Source organism: Ovis canadensis, chromosome 3, assembly GCF_042477335.2.
Source record: "Ovis canadensis isolate MfBH-ARS-UI-01 breed Bighorn chromosome 3, ARS-UI_OviCan_v2, whole genome shotgun sequence".
NCBI classification, from domain to species: Eukaryota; Metazoa; Chordata; class Mammalia; order Artiodactyla; family Bovidae; genus Ovis; species Ovis canadensis.
The window spans coordinates 217,234,696-217,256,852 of record NC_091247.1 but is presented as its reverse complement, the minus strand read 5'-3'; the positions used below and the strand labels follow the sequence as shown (position 1 = coordinate 217,256,852).

Below are 22,157 nucleotides of genomic sequence, written 5' to 3'. Positions count from 1 at the left end.
ACTTGTCTGTATGTGACTATCTAATGGGGTGGAGGGGCTTCCCCTGTGGCTTAGGGGTAAAGAATCATTCTGCAGTGCAGAAGATGCAGGAGATGCAAGTTCGAGCCCTGGGTGGGGAAAGTCCCCTGCAGAAGGGCATGGCAACCCACTCCAGTATCCTTGTCTGGAGAATCCCATGGACAGAGGAGCCTGGCAGGCTACTTACAGTCCATGGGGTTGCACAGAGTCAGACACGACTCAGCGACTAAGCACCCATGAACTGGCCACCCCCACACAAGCTTTTCTGGTTAAACAGCTTTATGTTAGCTTTCAACATTTACAGGTCAACGTATTTCACTTAATATAGCAGGACTCTATAGGATTCAGTATATATTCTCTCTCTGTATAATATTATATATATATATTCTATATATAGAGAGAGAGCTATAAGATTCCTGTATGTATATGTATTTATGTGAAAGTGGAGAGTGAAAAAGTTGGCTTAAAGCTCAACATTCAGAAAACGAAGATCATGGCATCTGGTCCCATCACTTCATGGGAAATAGATGGGGAAACAGTGGAAAGAGTGTCAGACTTCATTTTGGGGGGCTCCCAAATCACTGCAGATGGTGACTGCAGCCACGAAATTAAAAGATGCTTACTCCTTGGAAGAAAAGTTATGACCAACCTAGATAGCATATTGAAAAGCAGAGACATTACATTGCCAACAAATGTCCGTCTAGTCAAGTCTATTGTTTTTCCTGTGGTCATGTATGGATGTGAGAGTTGGACTGTGAAGAAAGCTGAGTGCTGAAGAATTGATGCTTTTGAACTGTGGTGTTGGAGAAGACTCTTGAGAGTCCCTTGGACTGCAAGGAGATCCAACCAGTCCATTCTGAAGGAGATCAGCCCTGGGATTTCTTTGGAGGGAATGATGCTGAAGCTGAAACTCCAGTACTTTGGCCACCTCATGCAAAGAGTTGACTCATTGGAAAAGACTGTGATGCTGGGAGGGATTGGGGGGAGGAGGAGAAGGGAACGACAGAGGATGAGATGGCTGGATGGCATCACTGACTCGATGGATGTGAGTCTAAGTGAACTCCAGGAGTTGGTGATGCTGCAATTCATGGGGTCTCAAAGAGTCAGACACGACTGAGCGACTGAACTGAACTGGACTGAACTGACACACACTAAGGATTCTTTTATATATATATATATATATATATATATATATATATATATATATATAATTCCTTATATATAAAGATTCTATATTTCTTTTATCTGGCAAGAGCCAGCCCTCAGTCCTTTCTGAAAGGCGAGAGGTGGGACCAGGCAGGCCGGCTCATTTAGATGGGGTAGGGCTCCTCCCTCAGGCCCTGTCTGCCCACTCCCTTGTCCCCTCATCTATCAGGAAGTTGCCGTCTTTAGACAGATTTATTCTGTGTGAGCAGGGCTGGTCACTTGGTTGAGTACCTGGAGGGCTCCCTGGATCCTTCTCAAGGGGCTGAAGAACCGTGAATTTATCAGAAGTTTGATATACTAACCTCTTAACACACACACCTGTGCCGCAAAATGATTAAAGGATCTTTCGTGTAAGAAACAAACATCTGAGAGGCCAGCACATTTAAATGTTACCTTGAAAGTGAAAGTGAAGTCGCTCAGTCGTGTCCGACTCTTTGCAACCCCGTGGACTGTAGCCTGCCAGGCTCCTCTGTCCATGAGATTCTCCAGGCAAGAATACTGGAGTGGGTTGCCATTTCCTTCTCCAGGGGATCTTCCTGACCCAGGGATCGAACCCGGGTCTCCTGCATTGGAGTCAGATGCTTTAACCTCTGAGCCACCAGGGAAGCCCGAATCAACTGTTCAGTTCAGTTCAGTCACTCAGTCGTGTCCAATTCTTTGTGACCCCATGAATTGCAGCACGCCAGGCCTCCCTGTCCATCACCATCTCCCGGAGTTCACTCAGACTCACATCCATCAAGTCAGTGATGCCACCCAGCCATCTCATCCTCTGTCATCCCCTTCTCCTCCTGCCCCCAATCCCTTCCAACATCAGAGTCTTTTCCAGTGAGTCAACTCTTCGCATGAGGTGGCCAAAGTACTGGAGCTTCAGCCCTAGCATCATTCCTTCCAAAGAAATCCCAGGGTTAATCTCCTTCAGAATGGACTGGTTGGATCTCCTTGCAGTCCAAGGGACTCTCAAGAGTCTTCTCCAACACCACAGTTCAAAAGCATCAATTCTTCGGCGCTCAGCCTTCTTCACAGTCCAACTCTCACATCCATACATGACCACTGGAAAAACCATAGCCTTGACTAGGCAGATCTTAGTTGGCAATGTAATGTCTCTGCTTTTGAATATACTATCTAGGTTGGTCATAACTTTTCTTCCAAGGAGTAAGAGTCTTTTAATTTCATGGCTGCAGTCACCATCTGCAGTGATTTTGGAGCCCCCAAAAATAAAGTCTGACACTGTTTCCACTGTTTCCCCATCTATTTTCCATGAAGTGATGGGACCAGATGCCATGATCATTTTCTGAATGTCCAGCGTTAAGCCAACTTTTTCACTCTCCTCTTTCACTTTCCTCTTTCACTTTCCTCAAGAGGCTTTTAAGCTCCTCTTCACTTTCTGCCATAAGGGTGGTATCATCTGCATATCTGAGGTTCTTGATATTTCTCCCGGCAATCTTGATTCCAGCTTGTGCTCTTCCAGTCCAGCGTTTCTCATAATGTACTCTGCATGTAAGTTAAATAAGCAGGGTGACAATATACAGCCTGTTAGTCAACAGAAAAGTCAAGTTTATAGGACACGAAAGCCCCGCCTCCTAACCTTGTCACTGCCAGAGGGCAACCAGGTGATAAGCGGGGTTGATGTTGCAGATTCAGACTCGCCATCATATGCCTTCTACACTGCTTCATGTCGCTTTCTCTCCCTCTGTCCCAGCATCAACTTATACGAGCTGATGAAGAACAACAGTTTCCAAGGCTTCAGTCTCTCCGTTGTTCGGCGCTTCACCCTCTCTGTCCTGAAGTGTTTGCAGATGCTCTACATGGAGAAGATCATTCACTGTGACCTCAAGCCCGTGAGTACAGCCTCTGTCCTGTCGGGGAGCTGGTTTCCACCCTCAGAAAGGGTTTGCCTAGTACCCATCCCCAGTGGTAACTGAGAAGGGCTCCAGGATGGAGGCCAAGTGTTTGCAGGTTGTGTAAACCATGTGAGATGTAGCAAGGACAAGACAGGGGTACTGGGACATAGAAAAGAGATGTGGTGTCATCAAGGCAGACGGGACCCGGACAACTGAGCCCTGGAGGGGGGGGGTGGGGGTTACTCAGAGACATGTGTCAAGCAGGGAGGTGGATGTCCTAAATCCACCCTGTCCTCTGAGTTGGTCCTGTGTGTGCTCAGTCATGTCCGACTCTTTGTGATCCCATGGACTGTAGCCTGCCAGGCTCCTCTGTTCATGGGATTCTCCAGGCGTAAATACTAGAGTGAGTTGCCATTTCCTCCTCCAGGGGATCTTCCTGACCCAGGGATTGAATCCAAGTTTCTTGGCTTGGCAGGCAGATTCTTTATCACTGAGCCAGATCTGGGATACTTCTATTAATTAGAGATTGTCAAGATAGAGATGTTCTCCTGGGGCTGACTGGTGGAGCCCCAACAAGGACAGTGGTACACTGATTTATTCTCCACATCCAAGTTCCTAATTCTCCACTCTGCACCTCCAAAGGGACTGTGGTCTTTGGGCTTAGGGGACTGACTCTCAGCCAGGAACCCACAAGATAGGTGATAGCTGAGATACGAGCAAATGGATTTGCTTGAGCAGTAGGTCGAGTGGACAGGAGTATACATGCTCAATAGGAAAGCAGACATACACGCAGGAGAGTTTGGTGAGTGTGGGTTCAAGAATCAGGCAGTTATTCCTGTGGACTTAGTGGTTAGTATCAGTGAGCTGAGACAGCCTCACGCATCCTATCCCTTGAGTCATCTGACGTTGAGATTCCTGGAAATACGATTAGGACTCTAACCTTCCAGCCCCAGGTGGCCCACGCTCATGTTCTGAGAGGAGAGCCCAGTGCTCTGCCTTCTCATCCAGGATTCTGCTGGAACTCCTGGCTTCACAGTGTCTGCAAAGTCAGCACAATGGTCCCAACAGTCCCAACTCCAAACAAATTGCCATGGGGGATTTTTTGTTTCTGTTTTGGTCCTCGACTGTCATACCAGTATGTTGCTGGGGCACTTAATGGAAGCATCCGATTCAGGCAATGATATTTCTTTTTCTTTCTTTTTAAATTAATTTGTTATTTTTGGCTGCACTGAGTCTTCATTGCTGCACAGACTTTCTCTAGTTGTGGTGAGCACAGGCTTCTCATTTGCAGTGACTGCTCTTGTTGCGAAGCATGGAGCACAGGCTTGGCAGTTGTGGCGCATGGGTTTAGTTACCCTGCAGCATGTAGAATCTTCCTGTACCAGGGACTGAACCTGTGTCCCCTGCGCTGCCAGGCAGATTCTTAACCATTGGACCACCAGGGAAGTCCCAGCCAGTGATATTTCTAAGGCCTTATGCAAGCAAGGCATGGAACCAGGTACCAAGGAGGTAAAAAGAAACTCACCATCTTCAGGAGTCACACCGTTTATATCAGTAAAGAGTCAGTATGGATGCAAAAGGAATACTGGAGATCAGGAAATTCTGGGGCCAGACAAGAGATGCAACCCTGGAAGCAGAAGTCAGAGGAGGGAGACTGGGGTGGGGTTGGAGATGTGGGAGGAGCCCACTTGAAGGAGTGCCGGGGGCCAGCGTGAAGAATCCCGCCCATGACAAGGTCATGCTGAAGGAAGCCTGACAAAACGCAAGGATGTGATCAGGCTTCAGGGGTTCCCCCTGGAATTTCCTGAGCATCCACCCCCAAAGACCAGAGTCTGCCTGCTTTACTGTGTTATGCTTTCCACCTACTCTTCTGTCATTAACAGGGGGCTGTCCCCCCACCACCTTTTTCTGGAAAAAATTAGAGCTTTTAGATAATAAATCTCCTGGGCATAATACGAGTGTTTCAATCAAAAAACCCCTCTGATGGCTTTCTAGCCTGCCTGCAGGACTCGTACAGCTGCACATGTGATTGTTTGAGGCCTCCTGACTGCAGGAGGCACAGGAAGCTTAAAACATCCAAGGAATGTAGGGCCTTCCGAGGAGTCAAAATCATTAGAATAGGACTGATTAAAGGTTTCATTTGTTGAGCCAATACTTGCTGCCAAATTTTCCTATCTTTTATTTGTAGATATAGTTGGTATATAGAAAAACAGGTAGTAGGCCTGGTATTAGCAACATTAGATCTTTGAGTTAAGTACTTTCTTTGTTATAACCCACTGCACCTTTGTTCTACAGGAATGCAACTTTATTTAGTACTTTGAGGATGATGCAGAGTAAAGAAAAAACACTTCTAGGGAAAAGGAATTTTCTAGTAGATAGACAATTATCCAGGAAGAGAGCCATAAGAATGTTAACAGGCCTCTTGGCCAGAAGATAATGTAAACCACCTGAGACCTTTTGTATACGGGAATATATGCAAAAAGAAAGCCTGGTCTCAGTGAGGGTCAGGACTGCTGCCCCTGCATAACTTTGCATACTCCATTATTTCTTTATGTACAACTTGGGGTATATAAGCTGATTTTGAAAGTGGAGTCTTTGGAGTCTTGCACTGATGCTGGGCTTCCCCATGTCATTCTTTTCTTCCCTTTTTCGGCTGAATTCCCATCTGGGGCGGGGAGGCTCGCCATGTCTACTTACTTGTCCTGGCTTTTAAGATCCACGCGAGGGACAGCCCAAGGCAGGGCTGATATTCAAGTGGGCACCGGTGGCCTAGCGTAGATGGTGCAAACCTCTTGTCTTGAGGTTTTATTGGTTTTCCCCGTAAACCAAGTTATTCAGCCTCCTTTTCTCCACCTAAATTTCCTACTATACTATTTCTTCCTAATCTACTCTTAAATTTCTATGTTAATAAGTAAATAAGTTTCTCCTCGCCAATGCCGTCCCCGCTTCGAATTCCCTGGATCCACCGGGGCTGGACCCCAGCAAAGGAGGTTCCAGAAGATTGGTGGACAGTTAGGTAAATAGCATGCCTCAGCCAACATTGTTAGAACTCGACCTGTGTCTGTCTTCCCTCTAGGAGAATATCGTGTTGTACCAGAAAGGCCAAGTCTCTGTTAAAGTCATTGACTTTGGATCAAGCTGTTATGAACACCAGAAAGGTAGGGCCATGCCAGTCGCTTTGTCCGAATTTCCCCAGTGCTATTCTCTCCTTTCCTGAAACAAACAGTTCCCACACGAGGTCACCTGGGTTCTCCTCTGGGCTCAGCCATCACAGTTGCTGGTTTGATTTTGAACCAAGCTAGTTCACGTCTCTAAGCCTAAGTTTCCTCATCTGTAAAATGCGAAGGGTGGTTCGAATATGGTAAGGCTGCTCTGCTGCTTTTATACTCTGTGACTCTGGAATTATCCAAAGACCTTTATCCAAATTATCTTTGGGGTCCAGAGAGCACTGGGCCTCTGCTAAACGACAGCTTCTGAAGGCTGACCCCAGCTGTCCCAAATCGAGATTTCTGGGACAGTACCTGGGAGGCTGTACCTTAGAAAACACAGCCATTCTAAAGTTTGGGGTTCACGGCCCTAGATTCTCCAGGTTATTATATTATATAAATGCAGTATATTTATATGTTATATATATTATATATGTATATAGTCACAAAAACAATATATATATATATATATATATATATATATATATATATATTTATTTCAAGCTGGAATCTAGAAAGCTGCCCTAGAGTGTTGATTGGCCAAAAAGTTCTTTCTTGTGTTTCCATGACATCTTACTGAGAAACCTGGACGAACCTTTTGGCCAATCCATTCCTGCAGCTGTCACTGGACTTGGCTCGAGTCTTCTCTTTTGGCTTTTGCCAGGTTTGTTGATGTCAAGAGCATGCGCATTGCACAGGCGTCTGCTGAGTGTCTGCTGTGTGTCAGTCGCTGTCTAAGGCATGTGCTGTGTGCCAAGTCTCCTCAGTCGTGTCCAACTTTGTGACCCCATGGACTGTAGCCCACCAGGCTTCTCTGTCCACAGGGATTTTTCATCCAAGAATACTGGAATGGGTTGCCATGCCCTCCTCCTCTATAGGGTATCAGCAATCAGAAATGAGCATTTCCTGTCCTCTGCAGGCTTACTGCCCAATGGAGGAGACAGGAAGATGTGTACAAGGATGTGTGCAAGGATGAGAAGTATATATATGGACTGAGCCAAGGCATATGAAAGGGGCTTTGGAACTAGCCTTCATGGGGGCAGGGCGAGTCAGAGGAAGTCCCCTGAAGCTGAAGGAAAGACTATTAAATGGATGTTTCTGAATATTCTCCAAAACCATTTTTGGAGACGCAAGTCCTTTATTGTTTATGTATGGAAGCCATAATAAATTCCACCTAGAAAACATTATTCCTCCCAGAAAGAAAGAATATGCTCACCCTCCTTGGAGATGAACTCTCTGTAACCCATTACTTAAGATTTATCTTGGCTGCCAAGATGCTCAGAACTGAACTTGTAACGATCTTACCCTTGGTTTCTAGGTGTTTTCTCCCACTTTTATGTTTTCTAACTTCCCTTGATCTTTATTTTAACCATGAAACAGTAGAAAGAATGGATGCTCAGTTAGAACTGTTTGAGTTCAAATCCCAGCTCTGCCACCTGCAGTTGAGAGACCTTGGGAATTTACTGAATCTCTGTATGCCTCAGTTTCCTCATTTTAAAGTGGGTATGATAATAATTCCTGCTTTGACCTAATAGTCCATCAACAGAGGAATGGATAAAGAAGATGTGGTACCTGTATACCCTGGAATATTCCACAGCCATATAAAGGGAACGGAATTGACTCATTTGTAGTGATGTGGGTGGACCCAGAGCCTGTCATACAGAGTGAAGTAAGTCAGGAAGAGAAAAACAAATAGCATGTAATAACGCATAAACATAGAATCTAGAAAAACAATAGTGATGAACCTGTTTGCAGGGCAGGAATATAGATGTAGAGGCAGAGAACAAACTTGTGGACACAGCAGGGGAAGGAGAGGTGGGACGAACTGGGGGAGTAGCTCTGACACATATACCCTCTTATGTATAAAATGGAGAGCTAGTAGGAAGCTGCTGTACGGCACCGGGAGCCCGGCCCAGTGCTTGTGATGACCTAGAGGGTGCGGTGGGGCGCATGAGCGAGAGAGAGGTTCAGGAGGGAGGGCATATATGCATACATATGGCTGATTCACGTTCTACAGCAGAAACTAAGACAGTGTTGTAAAAGAATTAGACTCCAATTGCAAACAACTAAAATAAAATTGTAACTGTTGTAGGGTAGTTGTAAGGATTCAAAGAGTTAATCCATATAAATCACTTGGAACAGTGCCTGACACATGGAAGCATCATGTGAGTATCCATTAGATTTACTTTTAATTTTTCTCTCTAATTGACTTATTTTTCACTGAGGTACATTTGACCTTCAGTATAAGTTAGATTCAGGTGTACAGCATACTAATTTGACTTTTGCCCATGTATACAAAATGATCACCGTGATAAGTCTAGTAGTAACCACTTGTCTGCATAAAAATTATTGCAATATTATTGATCGTATTCCGTATGCTGTATATTACATCCTGTGGCTTATTTATTTTAGAACTTTGTACTTCTTGATCCCCTTCAGCTAGTTCATTCATCCCCACCCTCACCCCTTCCCTCTACTTTCCCGTCTATTTGTACTTCGATTGCAAAGTGCCTCAAGTCCATTTTGGAAGCAGACAGGGCGTAAAAGTCGTTTTCGTTAGATCGTCACTTTGTTTTAAATCACAAAAATTATTACATCCTTACTGTAACTGGTTCAATCAATAGAGAAGTGACTGGCCTTCCTCTGTAGTCCAGAGGTTAAGAACCTGCCTGTAGGGGCTGGATTTGTTCCCTGGTCATGGAACTAAGATCCCACATGCCAGAAAACACACACACAGAGTAAAGTGACTACAAAAGCCCTGCCCTGCTCCCATCTAGGTAACCAATTAACAGCATTTGCAAAAAACTGTAATGTCCCAGTCCTTTGCCTCAGTCTTCTCAGCTATAAAATCTAGGCTGCCTACCGTACTACCTTTCATACATCCTCCTCTGCTGAGATTTTGTTAAGCTTTTCTTTCTACACTTTACATTATACAACACAGTGTACATAATATATTGAATATGCATGTGAAACTCATGCATTTTGCATGCTACTTTTTCGGTTCTTATACACCTCTTCCCTTGCCAAATTGCAGTATTTTGAGAGCATGTCTACCCCAGGTTAATCAAACAGTTTGAAAACTTAGCTTTACATTTGCCTTACGCTTTCTTTTTTAAACGCTCGTCTTGGGATCCATATGTTTGTCCTGTGCATCTGTGTTTCTGTTTCTACTTTGCTAATGAGGTCACCCATCCCATTTTTCTAGAGTCCACATATACACGTTAATATACGGTACTTATTTGTCTCTTTCTGAGTTACTTCACTCTGTAAGGGGGAAGGCGATGGGATGAATTGGGAGTTTGGGACTGACACGTATAAACTATTGATACTAGGTGTAAAACAGATAACTGATGAGAACCTACTGTATGGTACAAGGAGCTCTTCTCAGGGCTCTGTGGTGACCTACCTGGGAAGGAAATCCAAACGAGAGGGGATATATGTATATGTATAGCTGATTCACATGGGCATAAACTTGAGCAAACTTCAAGAGATGGTGAGGGACAGAGAGGCCTGGCATGCTGCAGTCCATGGGGTCTCAAAGAATGGGACATGACTGGGCGACTGAACAATAACATCATAGCTGCTCCACTTCGCTGTGCAACTATCTCAACATTGTAAAGCAACTATACTCCAATAAGAGATCATTTAAAAAGCTTGCCTGACAAATTTACTTCCTTACAACAATACCTTCTTTAGAGCTCTTTATCAACAACTTGAGGATGACAACCCCTCATAATAATCAGGCTGCTGTGATGATGTGATGAGACAGATATGGGATGGACTCATAAGTCATGCTTTCGAACTGCGGTGCTAGACAAGACTCTTGAGAGTCCTTTGGATCACAATGAGATCAAACCAGTCAATCTTAAAGTAAATCAACCCTGAATATGCATTGGAAAGACTGATGCTGAAGCTCGAATACTTTGACCACCTGATTCAAAGAGCCGGCTCACTGAAAAAGACTCTGATGCTGGGAAAGGTGGAAGGCACAAGGAGATGGGGATGACAGAGGATGAGATGGTTGGATGGCATCACCGACTCAATGGCCATGAGTTTGGGCAAACTCCAGGAGATGGTGAAGGACAGGGAGCCTGGTACGCTGCAGTCCATGAGGTTGCAAAGAGTCAGAGTGACTGAATGATGGATGAGTCATGAGTGCTGCAGATATGTGGTGCAGTGTGCTCTGGGAGGTTTCCATGTGAGCTTTCTCTTCTCTCCCATGCAGTCTACACCTACATCCAGAGCCGGTTCTACCGATCCCCAGAGGTGATCCTGGGCCATCCATACAACATGGCTATTGACATGTGGAGCCTGGGTTGCATCATGGCCGAGCTGTACACGGGCTACCCACTGTTCCCCGGGGAGAACGAGGTGGAGCAGCTGGCCTGCATCATGGAGGTGAGGGGGCCGGGCTACCTTCCAGCCGACACCCTCAGGGCGGGTAACTTCTGTTCTCAGACACCAAGTGGCATCTGGCTCGCTGTAGAGCGGTGGCCAGCATCTGTTAACAGCGGAGGGTTGCGTGTTTTGAAATTATGTACATGTTTGAATTGACATCTAACATTTTTATCAGAAATTTAACTAGTTGCAAAGGATGTAATTTCCAGCATATTATGAATCATGATGTTTAAAATAAGACTGGTATAGCAGTCTTTCCAGGCTTTCCAGGTGGCTCAGTAGTAAAAAAAAAAAAAAAAAAAAAAATTCTTCCTGTCAATGCAGGATCATGGGAAATGCAAGTTTGATCCTTGGATCAGGAAGATCCCCTGGAGGAAGAAATAGCAACCCACTCCGGTATTCTTGCCTGGAGACTCCCATAGACAGAGGAGCCTGGTGGACTACAGTCCATGGGGTTGGAAAAGAGTTGGCCACAACTTAGCAACTAAACAACTTTCCTATATATTCAAAAGAATCTAAAAACCAGATTGACACAATACCCAACAAAATCTACATACTGTTCAGTCATTAGTTAACTTTCTGGGAAGAATATCTCCCAATGAAAAGGTTTCACCAAGACTCTCATATAATCATGTATTATGCCTGCTATTCTCTTACTTAAAGGTATTTTGTTATGAAGCCAAATTAGACGACAGAGGAACCTGATGGACTATAATCCATGGGGTTGCAAAGATTCAGACACAACTGAGCGACTAACACTTAATTTTTCTTTTCACTATGAAGCCAAGTTAGACAGCACAGGAAAAAGTAATCCCCAAAAGTGGAAATTTCACATTTAGGATTTTCCCAGTGATATTTTGACTGTGAACAAAGGTATAGCTAATTTCTCACTGTCTACCTGTTTATCTATCCATCCATTCCAAATTTGTATTTTCTAGATTTTCTTAAAGATAGTTGGAAAGACACATATAGCCTTGAGAATTAATATAGATTCATCTCATGGTTAAAACTAATAATAGAGTATTCAAATGCTTTAGGTATTGGTGCTATGATGATAGCCACGGTGGGATGAACACTACTCTGGAAATCAGTAAACCTGGAAGCTACTCCTCTGTCTCTTTGACAATTCACTTCTGTGCTCTGGGTCTCTGTAAAGTGAGGGGACCAGAGTCCATGGCTTCTGAGGCTGATGATGGATGATTTAATGAAGCATCCCTGAGCCAGTCATCTTCCAATTCCCAGGAGAATTGGGGAGGGGGCAACAGATCCAAGTGGAGGTTCCCACTGCCCCAGAACTGATTCAGCTTCCTCTTGATCTCAAGCTGAGGAGCACGAGGGAAGGGACATGGCTGGGAACCAGGTTGGAAAGCCAGGAACCCAGGGCTGATGGGGACACCCCTCGTTTCTGTCTGTGCAGCCCTGTAGGTTGCTGTGCAGATAAGGTGACCAGGCAGACGCTGCTCTTTTCTTTTCAGAAGGTCATCCTGTGGTCTGATGTCCATCTGGTGGTTCCCATCTGCTTTTCCTCCCCTTCCCTTTGATGCTCTGAGCTGGGAGGTGTCACTCCTTCATTCACGGGTGGTGCACAGCTGCACTGGTTTACTCACTCTGGCAGTGAGAGCTGGCAGCCACATTGAGTGCCCACCTGGCTAGTGCTGATGCCTGTTTAGGGTAACATGGGCAATGCCGATCGAGTCTCAGGATACTGGAACGGCCCTGGATTAGGAGTCGAGCCTCAGGCTGTGGTACTGCTCCACCACTCGCATGAGGTCATCCCTTCATGCCGCTGTTTGTCGTTTGCTCACTCAGTCCTGTCTGACCCTTTGCATCCCCGTGAACCCTAGCCCACCAGGCTTCTCTGTCCACGAGATTTCCCAGACAAGCATACTGGAGTGGGTTGTCACTTCCTCCTCCAGGAAATCTACCTGACCCAGAGATCGAACCTGTGTCTCCTGCCTTGGCAGGCCGATTCTTTACCACTGAGCCACCAGGGAAGCCGTATTAACTTCATATCTTGGGTCCTTGTCTGGAGAAACCAGTTTGACCAAAGTCCCACCCGCTTCCAACAGTCTTGGCGAGTGTGACCCCAGGAGTGTGAATCCACCACTTTGCCCTTATTGCAGGTGCTGGGCCTGCCACCATCCCGCTTCATCCAGACGGCCTCCAGGAGACAGATGTTCTTTGGTGAGTCCCGGGTCTGACTCTCTTTTTACCATGGTGAATGATAAGATTCCCTAGCCCTCGAAGACACCTTCCATGCCCTATACCCCATGCGATGCTCTTCCTCTGGCCCTCCCCAAAGGGCAGGCTGTGCTTAGAGGTTTCATTCAGAAAAGTGAAAAGATGCTGAGAATGGTACCAGGTGTGTGATGGAGGTGGGTGGGGAAGTCATACCAGGAATGAGGTCTTGGCAGGTGCCTGAGAGTGACCAGGTTCCTGCTTAGAAGACCCATCAGTGGGTCTCAAACCCTCAAAGATTAGAACTCTACCCTTTTTTATAAACTCTCCCCACCTCCCCTAGCAGCTTGCCTGCCCGCTCACATGATGCACTGTGAAGGGAAATCAAAGAGCAGAAGAGTCCTCGCAAGAACAGCAGAAAATTCCATCATTCCATTTCATCATTAATGGAGCCCTATTCTTTCCTGCTGAAATTTTCTTAATTGCCCAGGCCCTTACTGTTCCAGGTTCACTGTGACTTTGCTATAAAATGGATAAGCAAGGGCTGTCAGTACAGTTTTGCTGTGGATATGCGATGGCTTGTCAGTTATGCACAAGACATCTGTCTAATTGCTGGAATTCAGCCTTATCCATGGTCCCTAGGCTGCCCCCCCGTCATAGTTCCCAGGCTCTGGATTTTAGGCTTCTCTGCCCTTCCAGCCGAGTCGTGCTGTGCGGGACAGACAGATGAATGAACGAGGTGCAACTGAGGCAGGGCTTCTGGGCCACTCTGAACCGGAAGGTGAAGCCAGTCCCAGGTCTGCAGTCCCTTTCCTAAGGGATGCCCATGGAGCAAAAGCCGTAGTGGCCCTAATGACAGCCCAGAGGAGCAAAGCCAGGTGTGAGGGAAGACGGCTCCTTGAAGGGACTCCCCGCCATCTGAATAACACATCCTGTCCCATCAGTAGCACAGTCAAAACAAACACTGCCCTGGGGGATCCTCCTGGACAAAAAGATTGCAGTCGTATCAATGATCAGTCCATGTATATTGGTTCAGCCACGTGGGGGGTTAAAATGTAGTCTATTTCTATATCATTTGGTGAAAAAGCCATGGCCCTGAGCCCCTGCCACAGCCACAGGTTCTCTGGCATCTCTCCCAGCACTCCTGGGGAGCCCATGAGCTAGAAACTAAAAGTTTAAGGTCTGGCAAGAAAGAGTCCTCCAGGATCCCCCTCCAATACCAAAGCTGTCGTCCACTCCGATTGGTTGGTCCTGAGCCATCCCAATGACTACATCTTCTAACGTCAGCATGTAGTCATGGCCAGAGGCGTAAAGACTGCCTCTCTGAGTAGGGTCAGTGTTGGTGTCCCGGCTGCTTAGGGAAGTGCCCACAGGCTAGAGCTTCTTTGAAAGTGGTCTGATGAGAGCATACCTTCTTTGAAAGAAGGGCTGGCTGACTCACTGGTGTAACTTCAGGACGACAGAACTGGTTGTTTGACGCCAAATATACTTTACCCTTCACCACTTTTAACTCAGCCTTTTGAATGTCAAAGGATTTTAGGGAAAGATGAGTAGGCTCGTGCTGTTCCCATCTGCTTGACAAAGACATTGTGGGGAGACTCACCTCTCAAGCCTATAACCCTGAAGTCAGGAGATTGTATTTGGGGGAATCAGAAGGAAGGGAATAGAGGGCATTTTGGTAAGAGGATAGCAAAGGCTCATACATGTCTGTTTCATCGGGAACCTGACTTTTACCATCAGCACCAGGCTTCAGAATGAGCAACGTGGTTTTGGTAGCAGCATCATGCATCTTCCCTTCCCGCACAAGAAAGGACTTTACTGGGAGCCTCGTCTTCTATGCTTCCCAAACTTTATCTGACTATGAGAATCATCTGGGTTCTTGGAAATAGTGCTAATTCCTATCATCCTCCTATGATGTGGTAGCTTTGAGATGGGAGTCAGGAGTCTGTATGTTGTTACAGCAGCTTAGGATGAGGCGAATTTGGGAAACACTGCCAATTTCAGTTCTCGTCTCTCGGGATGTCAACAGGTCCTCGACCGCCCCAGCCACTCCAAGTTAATATCTCTAATTAGCAGCAAAGTGATGTTGCTTCAAGGATAGCAAGAGATGTAGGTAGTCCAGGCAGCAAGAAGGAGGTGGGGAGGAAAATGAGGCAATGGAGAAGAGAGAGGCGGGAAAAACTTGTACAAGAAAGGCAGTTACATAAGGGTGACTGTAGGGTTTGTGTTGTTCTAAGCCCATGATTCTGATTCTTCTTTGATAATCTGTGAAAAGACAGCATAGGATAAGGTGGGAACCTGGTGCCACAGTCAAAAGGAAAGTGGGGATTTGATGAGATGGTAGGATGGCATCACCGACTCAATGGATGTGAGTTTGAGCAAACTCCAAAAGATGGTGAAGGACAGGGAAGCCTGGTGTGCTGCAGTCCATAGGGTCACAAAGTCAGACACCACTGAGCAACTGAACAACAACAAAAACAAGACCCATGCCCTACGCAGTACCCCCAGCCCATTTGTATCTGTAGAAACACATAGAGATACCCACGTGTGTATACACACAAACACACATTTGTGGGCTCTTCCAGGAATTCAGTAAAAAGAGCAGGTGTTCTGTTGGACACACTGAGACTGCATGGATTGCATAGCTGGAAGCACTTCATTGTGTACCTTTCATTGTATGAATCCCACTGAGTTTTTGTGAGGATTCCATGGAGTGTGTCAATTGTGTGTGTGTGTTTATATAAAGTGAAGTCGCTCAGTCATGTCTGACTCTTTGCAACCCCATAGACTGCAGCCTGCCAGGCTCCTCTGTCCATGGGATTTTCCAGGCAATAGTACTGGAGTGGATTGCCATTTCCTTCTCCAGGGTATCTTCCCAACCCAGGGCTCGAATCCGGGTCTACCTCATTGTAGACAGAGGCTTTACTTTCTGAGGCACCAGGGAAGTCCGTGTTTCTATATATCCACCCTTTTGCATGAGTGCTTGTAAGGTATGAGCATACACGGTCATCTTTCTGAACGCGCTCACTGGTGGATGTCCAAGCAAGTGGTCTCACCTGCAAAGCACCACACTAGGTGTTCTCACCTTTGGAGCTGTCTCCAGGGCTGCTTTTCAGCAATGACAGATCATACATTTGGTGAGGGCTTTAAAAACGGTGGAAATGGCTGAAGAAAGGCATTCTAAGCTGTGTCTTAAGTCACCAGCCAAGTTTGATCATTGCAATTATGGACAAAATGTTCACATGACGTAAAAAAAAAAAAAAGAAATTAATTTCCTCGTGTGGTTTGTACATGAGTTCTAAGAGCAAATGCCTTCTCCTAAAATGACTTTCTTGTTATTCTCCATGGATGTCCCAAATTGTCACATTTTGGGGTAAGTGAAGGAAGAAACAGGGGCAGAGATAAGCCAAGCATGGACAATATCCTTTTTGCTCAGAGCTGAATGTTTCTGTCTTTTCATATTTACTTTTACATGTTTTATTATTTTATTATTATTATTATCATCTCATTATTATCATCATAATCATTATTTTGCATTGGTTGAGGTTAAATCATTGAAATCGTTTAATTGATTCTGGGAGGAGGTGGTGGGAAGGAGGCTCAGAACATATGGAGTAGTAGGAAACGTTGTTTGTAAATTGTGTTCATGGGATTGGTTTACATGTGGTTATTTCACACTGGCTGGGGCTTCGGGATGTGTTTGTGTGTGGGTTCTGGGGGGGGGGGCAGTGTGGGACGGAGCAGGGGAAGGCTGCAGAGACCACGCCAAGAAGCAGCCCGGTCAAGCGAACAGCTGTGATGTGATCAGTGCATATTTACCCCTGGAACTAAACACAGAATGTTGTATCTCTAAAGATTCCAAAGGTTTTCCTAAAAATATAACCAACAACAGGGGGAAAAAGAGATACCCGGATTCCAAGGATCTCACCGTGTTGCTGAAAACCTGCGACACCAGCTTCCTGGACTTCCTCAGGCGCTGCTTGGTGTGAGTTTGTCAGGATGTCTTTGACTCTGGGGCTTCCTCTTCAGTTCTGTCCTCTCCCACACGTCTGCGGGTGAAAGTCTGGGAGGCAGTTGATGACAGCACAATGAACACAGACCGTAGAGCTTCAGGATTTACAGGGTGCTTCCCCATCCATTGCCTGATCAGGCTGCATCCACCCACCCATCGCCCTGTGTGATCGGTAGGGCAGATGACTTGTTCTGTTTTGAGACTCAGAGGCTGACACTCAGTGGGGTTAAGTGATTGCCCTGGAGTACACAGTGTGTGGGCTGAGCTTTCCTGTTTCCTTGGCCTGACTGTCTGGCAGCGAGGTTGTAGGCACGTCCTCCTTGTCTCCTGCTTCATGAACTGAAGCCAAGGTCTTCACAGAGCCTGTTGGGACTGTTTGAATCCACACCCAATATAAGCTGGTTTTAGTGCCCTCCCCGGAGAAGGCGATGGCACCCCACTCCAGTACTCTTGCCTGGAAAATCCCATGGACGGAGGAGCCTGGCGGGCTGCAGTCCATGGGGTCGCTAAGAGTCAGACAGGACTGAGCGACTTCACTTTCACTTTTCACTTTCATGCATTGAAGAAGGAAATGGCAGCCCACTCCAGTGTTCTTGCCTGGAGAATCCCAGGGATGGGGGAGCCTGGTGGGCTGCTGTCTATGGGATCACACAGAGTCAGACACGACTGAAGTGACTTAGCAGCAGCAGCACCCTACCCACCCATTCCCCTAGGATTTATAATCTAAATCCTCTCATATGAGGGAATTAGGGAAAGGGTGAGCTAGAAAACATTTAATATGTACAGTTTTTTAGTATCTTTAGGCATATTTTGAACCTTAGAAAGTAGGTACTTCTGCACTTCAGTCAAGTCATAGAAAAAAAAAACAGCACATAAATCATTTTAGAACAGGACCTAGTTTAGAAGGTATTTAGAAAGTACTAGCTATTGTCACTATTAAAAAAATTTTTTTTAACTTACTTGGCTGTTCCAGTCTTAGTTGTGGCACATGGGATCTTTGATCTTCATAGACCATGCAGGATCTTTCAGTTGTGACATGTGGGCTCTAGGGATGGACCGGGGATCGAACCCAGGCCCCTTGCATTGGGAATGTGGGGTCTTAATTACAGGACCCCAGGAAAGATGCCTATTGTCACTATCTTTAAAGAGGTTGAGACTTCCCTGGTGGTCCAGTGGTCAGGACTCTTCGCTTCCCGTGCATAGCGTGCAGGTTCAACCCCTGTTTAGGGAACTAAGATCTCACATGCTGGGTGGGGCGGCCACAAAAATAAAAATTGAAAAAGAACTTTAAAGAATATAAGAAAAGGTTCCTGGGAAGTGGATCTTGGCTCAATCAAAATGAAGAACTCGTAAAGAACTGGAGTGTTTGAAAGTTAGAATAGCTAGTTCTGTGAGTTAGTGCCTTGTCACTAAAATTGCTCAAGAAAGGCAAGATGACTCCGTGGTGGGTGTTCTGTCAAATATATTTTGTTACTACATTGGAAGTTTGGATTATCACCAAGTCCCCCTTACAATCTTAATATTCTAGCATTCTTTAATTTTCTTTGTGATGTATTTGGAGGTGCAAATTCCAAAGTTTGGGAATAGCAATTAAGTATCTTTTCATTTTGGTGATCTTAGTATTTCATTTTGGTGTTCTTAGTATATTAAATCCTGAAGTCCATTGGTTTAGATGTTCTATGCTATTTCTCGTAAGCGAATTGTTAGGAACTCTGGAAGCCTTGGGCTCTGAGATTTTCCTTGGCTTGTCATACACATTTTCTAAAAAGATCACTTCTACTTGTTGCTTCCAGGTACTTCAAAATGAGGGCTTCCCTGGTGGCTCAGCAGTAAAGAATCCGCCTGCAATGCAGGAGACCTGGGTTCAGTCCTTGGGTCAGGACGATCCCCTGGAGGAGGGCATGGCAACCCACTCCAGTATTCTTGCCTGGAGGACTCCATGGACAGAGGAGCCTGGTAGGCTATAGTCCATGGGGTCACAAAGAGTCAGACACACACACACACACACACACACTGTAACACTGTATGTCATAATCTCTGTTCTGTGATATCTCTGAGTTACAACATTGCTTAAATGGGTTCTGTAAAAATGAACCATCTTTATATTTTATTTAAGTTCTTTATTGGGGTCTTTGAGAGTATTTCATTATTAAAAAGGGAAATAGAGCCCTAACCGGTCCTGGGCTTTGTTGGTGTGTAGCTGGGAGCCCTCTCTTCGCATGACCCCTGACCAGGCGCTCAAGCATGCTTGGATTCATGAGCCTCGGAACCTCAAAGCTCGGCCCAGGCTTCAGACCTTGAGGAAAATGAGTCTCTGTTTCCCCTCTGAATCCAGGAAGGACAAGGTTCAAGTACAGCATCACTCTGGCAAAAAAGGTACAGCCTCTTGAATAGCCCATTCTGTCTTCATAATCCCAGGGAGTCAGGTGGCTCTGGAGGACCACATGTCAGTTTCTCTGAGCTCAGCCTTGGTTAATTACTCTGGTTTCATCACCGCCAGCCAGACATTCCTTTCTTTGTTTTTTTAAAGATTTTTGATACGGACCACTTATTGTCATTATTGAATTTGTTACAACATTGCTTGCTTCTGCCTTTTTTTTTTTAATGTTTTGAATTATGGCTGTGAGGCATGCGGGATCCTAGCTCCCCAACCAGGAATCTAACCCACAGCCCCTGCACTGGAAGGCAAAGTCCTAACCACTGGACCTCCAGTGGCAGTCCCGGCCTGCCATTTCTTCATTTGGGAATTTTCCTCTTTCAGGAAACTTGGTTGTGGCTAGGTTCTCCTTTTTAATCCCCTCTCATCATTAGGAATTTCCATTTTGCTCCTATCTTCAATTCTCTTTCCTCTCCTTTTCTTTCAATCTATCCTCCTGTGCGTACCCTATAATTACCTTTTGAATTTTTACCAGACAGATTACAAAACTATGCAAATATCTTTTATCTGCAATATAACCTCAGGGTTATGTACTTGATCATTGGAGTCAGGATATCTGGGATAAATTCTGGCCCCACCACTCACGGGGAGTGAGCCCTTGGGCACTTTACTTAACCTCTCTGTTCCTCAGTTTCTCCATTTATGAGAATGAGAGTAAGGCTGATTCTGTCTAGCTGCAGGAAAGAGTGAAGGAATCAGTGACTGTCAAGAGCCTAGAATGATGGGCTTCCCCTGAGGCTCAGTGGTAAAGAACCCACCTGCAGGAGATGCAGGAGACCTGGGTTTGATCCCTGGGTCGGGAAGATCCCCTGGAGAAGGGCATGGCATCCCACTCCAGTATTCTTGCCTGAAGAATCCCATGGACAGAGGAGCTTGGCGGGCTATAGTTCGAGAGGTTGCAAAGAGTCAGACAGGACTCAGTGACTGAGCACGCATGCTTAGAAGGATGTCTTGCACGTAGAATGTGCTTTACCAATGAACCATTTTTGTATCGTTACCACCAGGGTTTCCCAGAAGTGATTTAGAACCTGTTGGACAGTTAGAACACAACTCAACGTTTGACCACTTACTTGTTCCGGCTGTCTTCTCCTTGGCAGATGTGGTCCTCCCAGCAGAGGCTAAAGACAAAATCAAAGATGGTGCCACCAAACAGGATGAGAATCCAGGCAATCAGCGAGGCTCTGGCCAGCACACGGCTGAGGTGATCCAGCTGCCTCATCTGGCAGAAGCTTCCAGAAGGCCAGAGGCGGCTGTTGGGCCTGTGGAGTCCAAGACCTCCGCGGGACAACAGAACAAAAAGTCCTCCCCCAAGAACACAAATGCTTTACCGCCTATTGTGTGACCCAAGTGGAGGGTGTGTCTGCTCTTCCCCCCGACCGTGATTTGTATTAGAGACAGTGCTTATATTGTACAATACTTAAGATGGTTGTTTTTTTTTTTTTTTAAACCCATAAAGGTTTGTTTAAAAAAAAAAAAAGGACCTCTATTCACCTGGCTGATTGGCATGATTTCTGTGATGAGGGATTGGAAAGAATAATCTTGCACCCAGGCTTCTTCCTTATGCCCTTAACCAAATCAACAATGGGTACATGGGGTAGGGTGGGGGTTGGGGGGTGGAGAGGATGTTACTGACCAGAGTTCTTGGCCCTCCCCAATAACTAGAAATTGACTGGAGGCCAGAGAGGAAATTCAGGCAAAGTTTTATTGGGGTCCCTGCTGCTGGAGTGGGGGGCGAGCACAAACAGCAGATTCCCTTGTTCACTCCCTGGGTCCTTAAGTGTGGGGTAAGGGTACAGGGGATGGGTGTGTCCAGGGTTTGGGCTGGAGGAGTGGCTTGCCCATCTCTTAGGTGGTGGTGTGGGCAGGGGATATGCTCAGTACCCTGCTTTTGCTCCTGACCCCCTGTTTTGGCTCCAGGCTCTTCAAAAGTGACAGTGGATTTGTTGGTCTCTTTGTATCTTTTGGGTCCAGAATTTGCCCCCAACTGCACATACACATGGTTATTTTTAGTCCCATACAGTTTCTTTGTATTTTGTTGCTGGAGGAGAGGCGTGTCCAGGTGCAAGCACCGCAACTAAGGGTCCCAGGTCCCGGTCTGTCTCAGGGAGAGAGCTAAGTGCTCAGTGTTACAGCATCACTAGTAAAAGTGAAAGTGTTAGTTGCTCAGTCATGTCTGACTCTCTGTGACCCCATGGACGGTAGCCCACCAGGCTTCTCTGTCCATGAGATTCTTTAGGCTTTTCAGTCCATTACTGGAGTGGGTTGCCATTTTCTTCTCCAGGGGATCTTCCCGACCCAGGAATTGAACCTGGGTCTCCTGCTTTGCCAGCTTCCCTGGTGGCTCAGAGGTTAAAGCGTCTGCCTCCAATGCGGCAGACCTGGGTTTGATCGCTGGGTCGGGAAGATACCCTGGAGAAGGAAATGGTAACCCACTCCAGTATCCTTGCCTGGAGAATCCCATGGACAGAGGAGCCTGGTATGCTACAGTCCATGGGGTCGCAAAGAGTCGGACACGACTGAGCGACTTCACTCCACTTCACTTCACTTCACTCCTGCTTTGCAGGGAGATTCTTTACCTTCTGAGTCACCAGGGGAGCATCACTAAGAGAAGTCTAAATAATAATCAACTTTTCCCCTCTTGCCCGAGTTAACCTATGCCAGTTAGAATTCTGGTCTGGGAATGACTGAAGCCAAGTTCCAACTCATTTAAACAACAGGGCATTTATTGGTTTTCATGACTGTGGGGAATCAGGATGGGTAAACGGGGACACAGCAGGAATTCAGACAAGATCATGGAGCTCAGATGCTCTCACCCCCTCTTAGTCTTGCTTCGTTTATGGTTGACTTCATTCTGAAGAGAA

General features: G+C 46.1%; 1 protein-coding gene across 1 annotated transcript in view; it reads left to right on the top strand.

Annotated features, from left to right (window-relative positions):
• Positions 1 to 20,773, top strand: part of DYRK4 (dual specificity tyrosine phosphorylation regulated kinase 4) — a 48,286-nt gene extending 27,513 nt beyond the window's left edge. Inside the window, exons 9-15 of the mRNA XM_069586514.1 lie at positions 2,924 to 3,062; positions 6,142 to 6,223; positions 10,497 to 10,669; positions 12,793 to 12,853; positions 16,703 to 16,832; positions 19,060 to 19,235; positions 20,394 to 20,773. Of these exons, the coding sequence (XP_069442615.1) occupies positions 2,924 to 3,062; positions 6,142 to 6,223; positions 10,497 to 10,669; positions 12,793 to 12,853; positions 16,703 to 16,832; positions 19,060 to 19,235; positions 20,394 to 20,638 (1,006 nt within the window). The 3' untranslated portion in view covers positions 20,639 to 20,773. The remainder of the gene's footprint in view (positions 1 to 2,923; positions 3,063 to 6,141; positions 6,224 to 10,496; positions 10,670 to 12,792; positions 12,854 to 16,702; positions 16,833 to 19,059; positions 19,236 to 20,393) is intronic.
• The last annotated feature ends 1,384 nt before the right edge of the window (positions 20,774 to 22,157 follow it).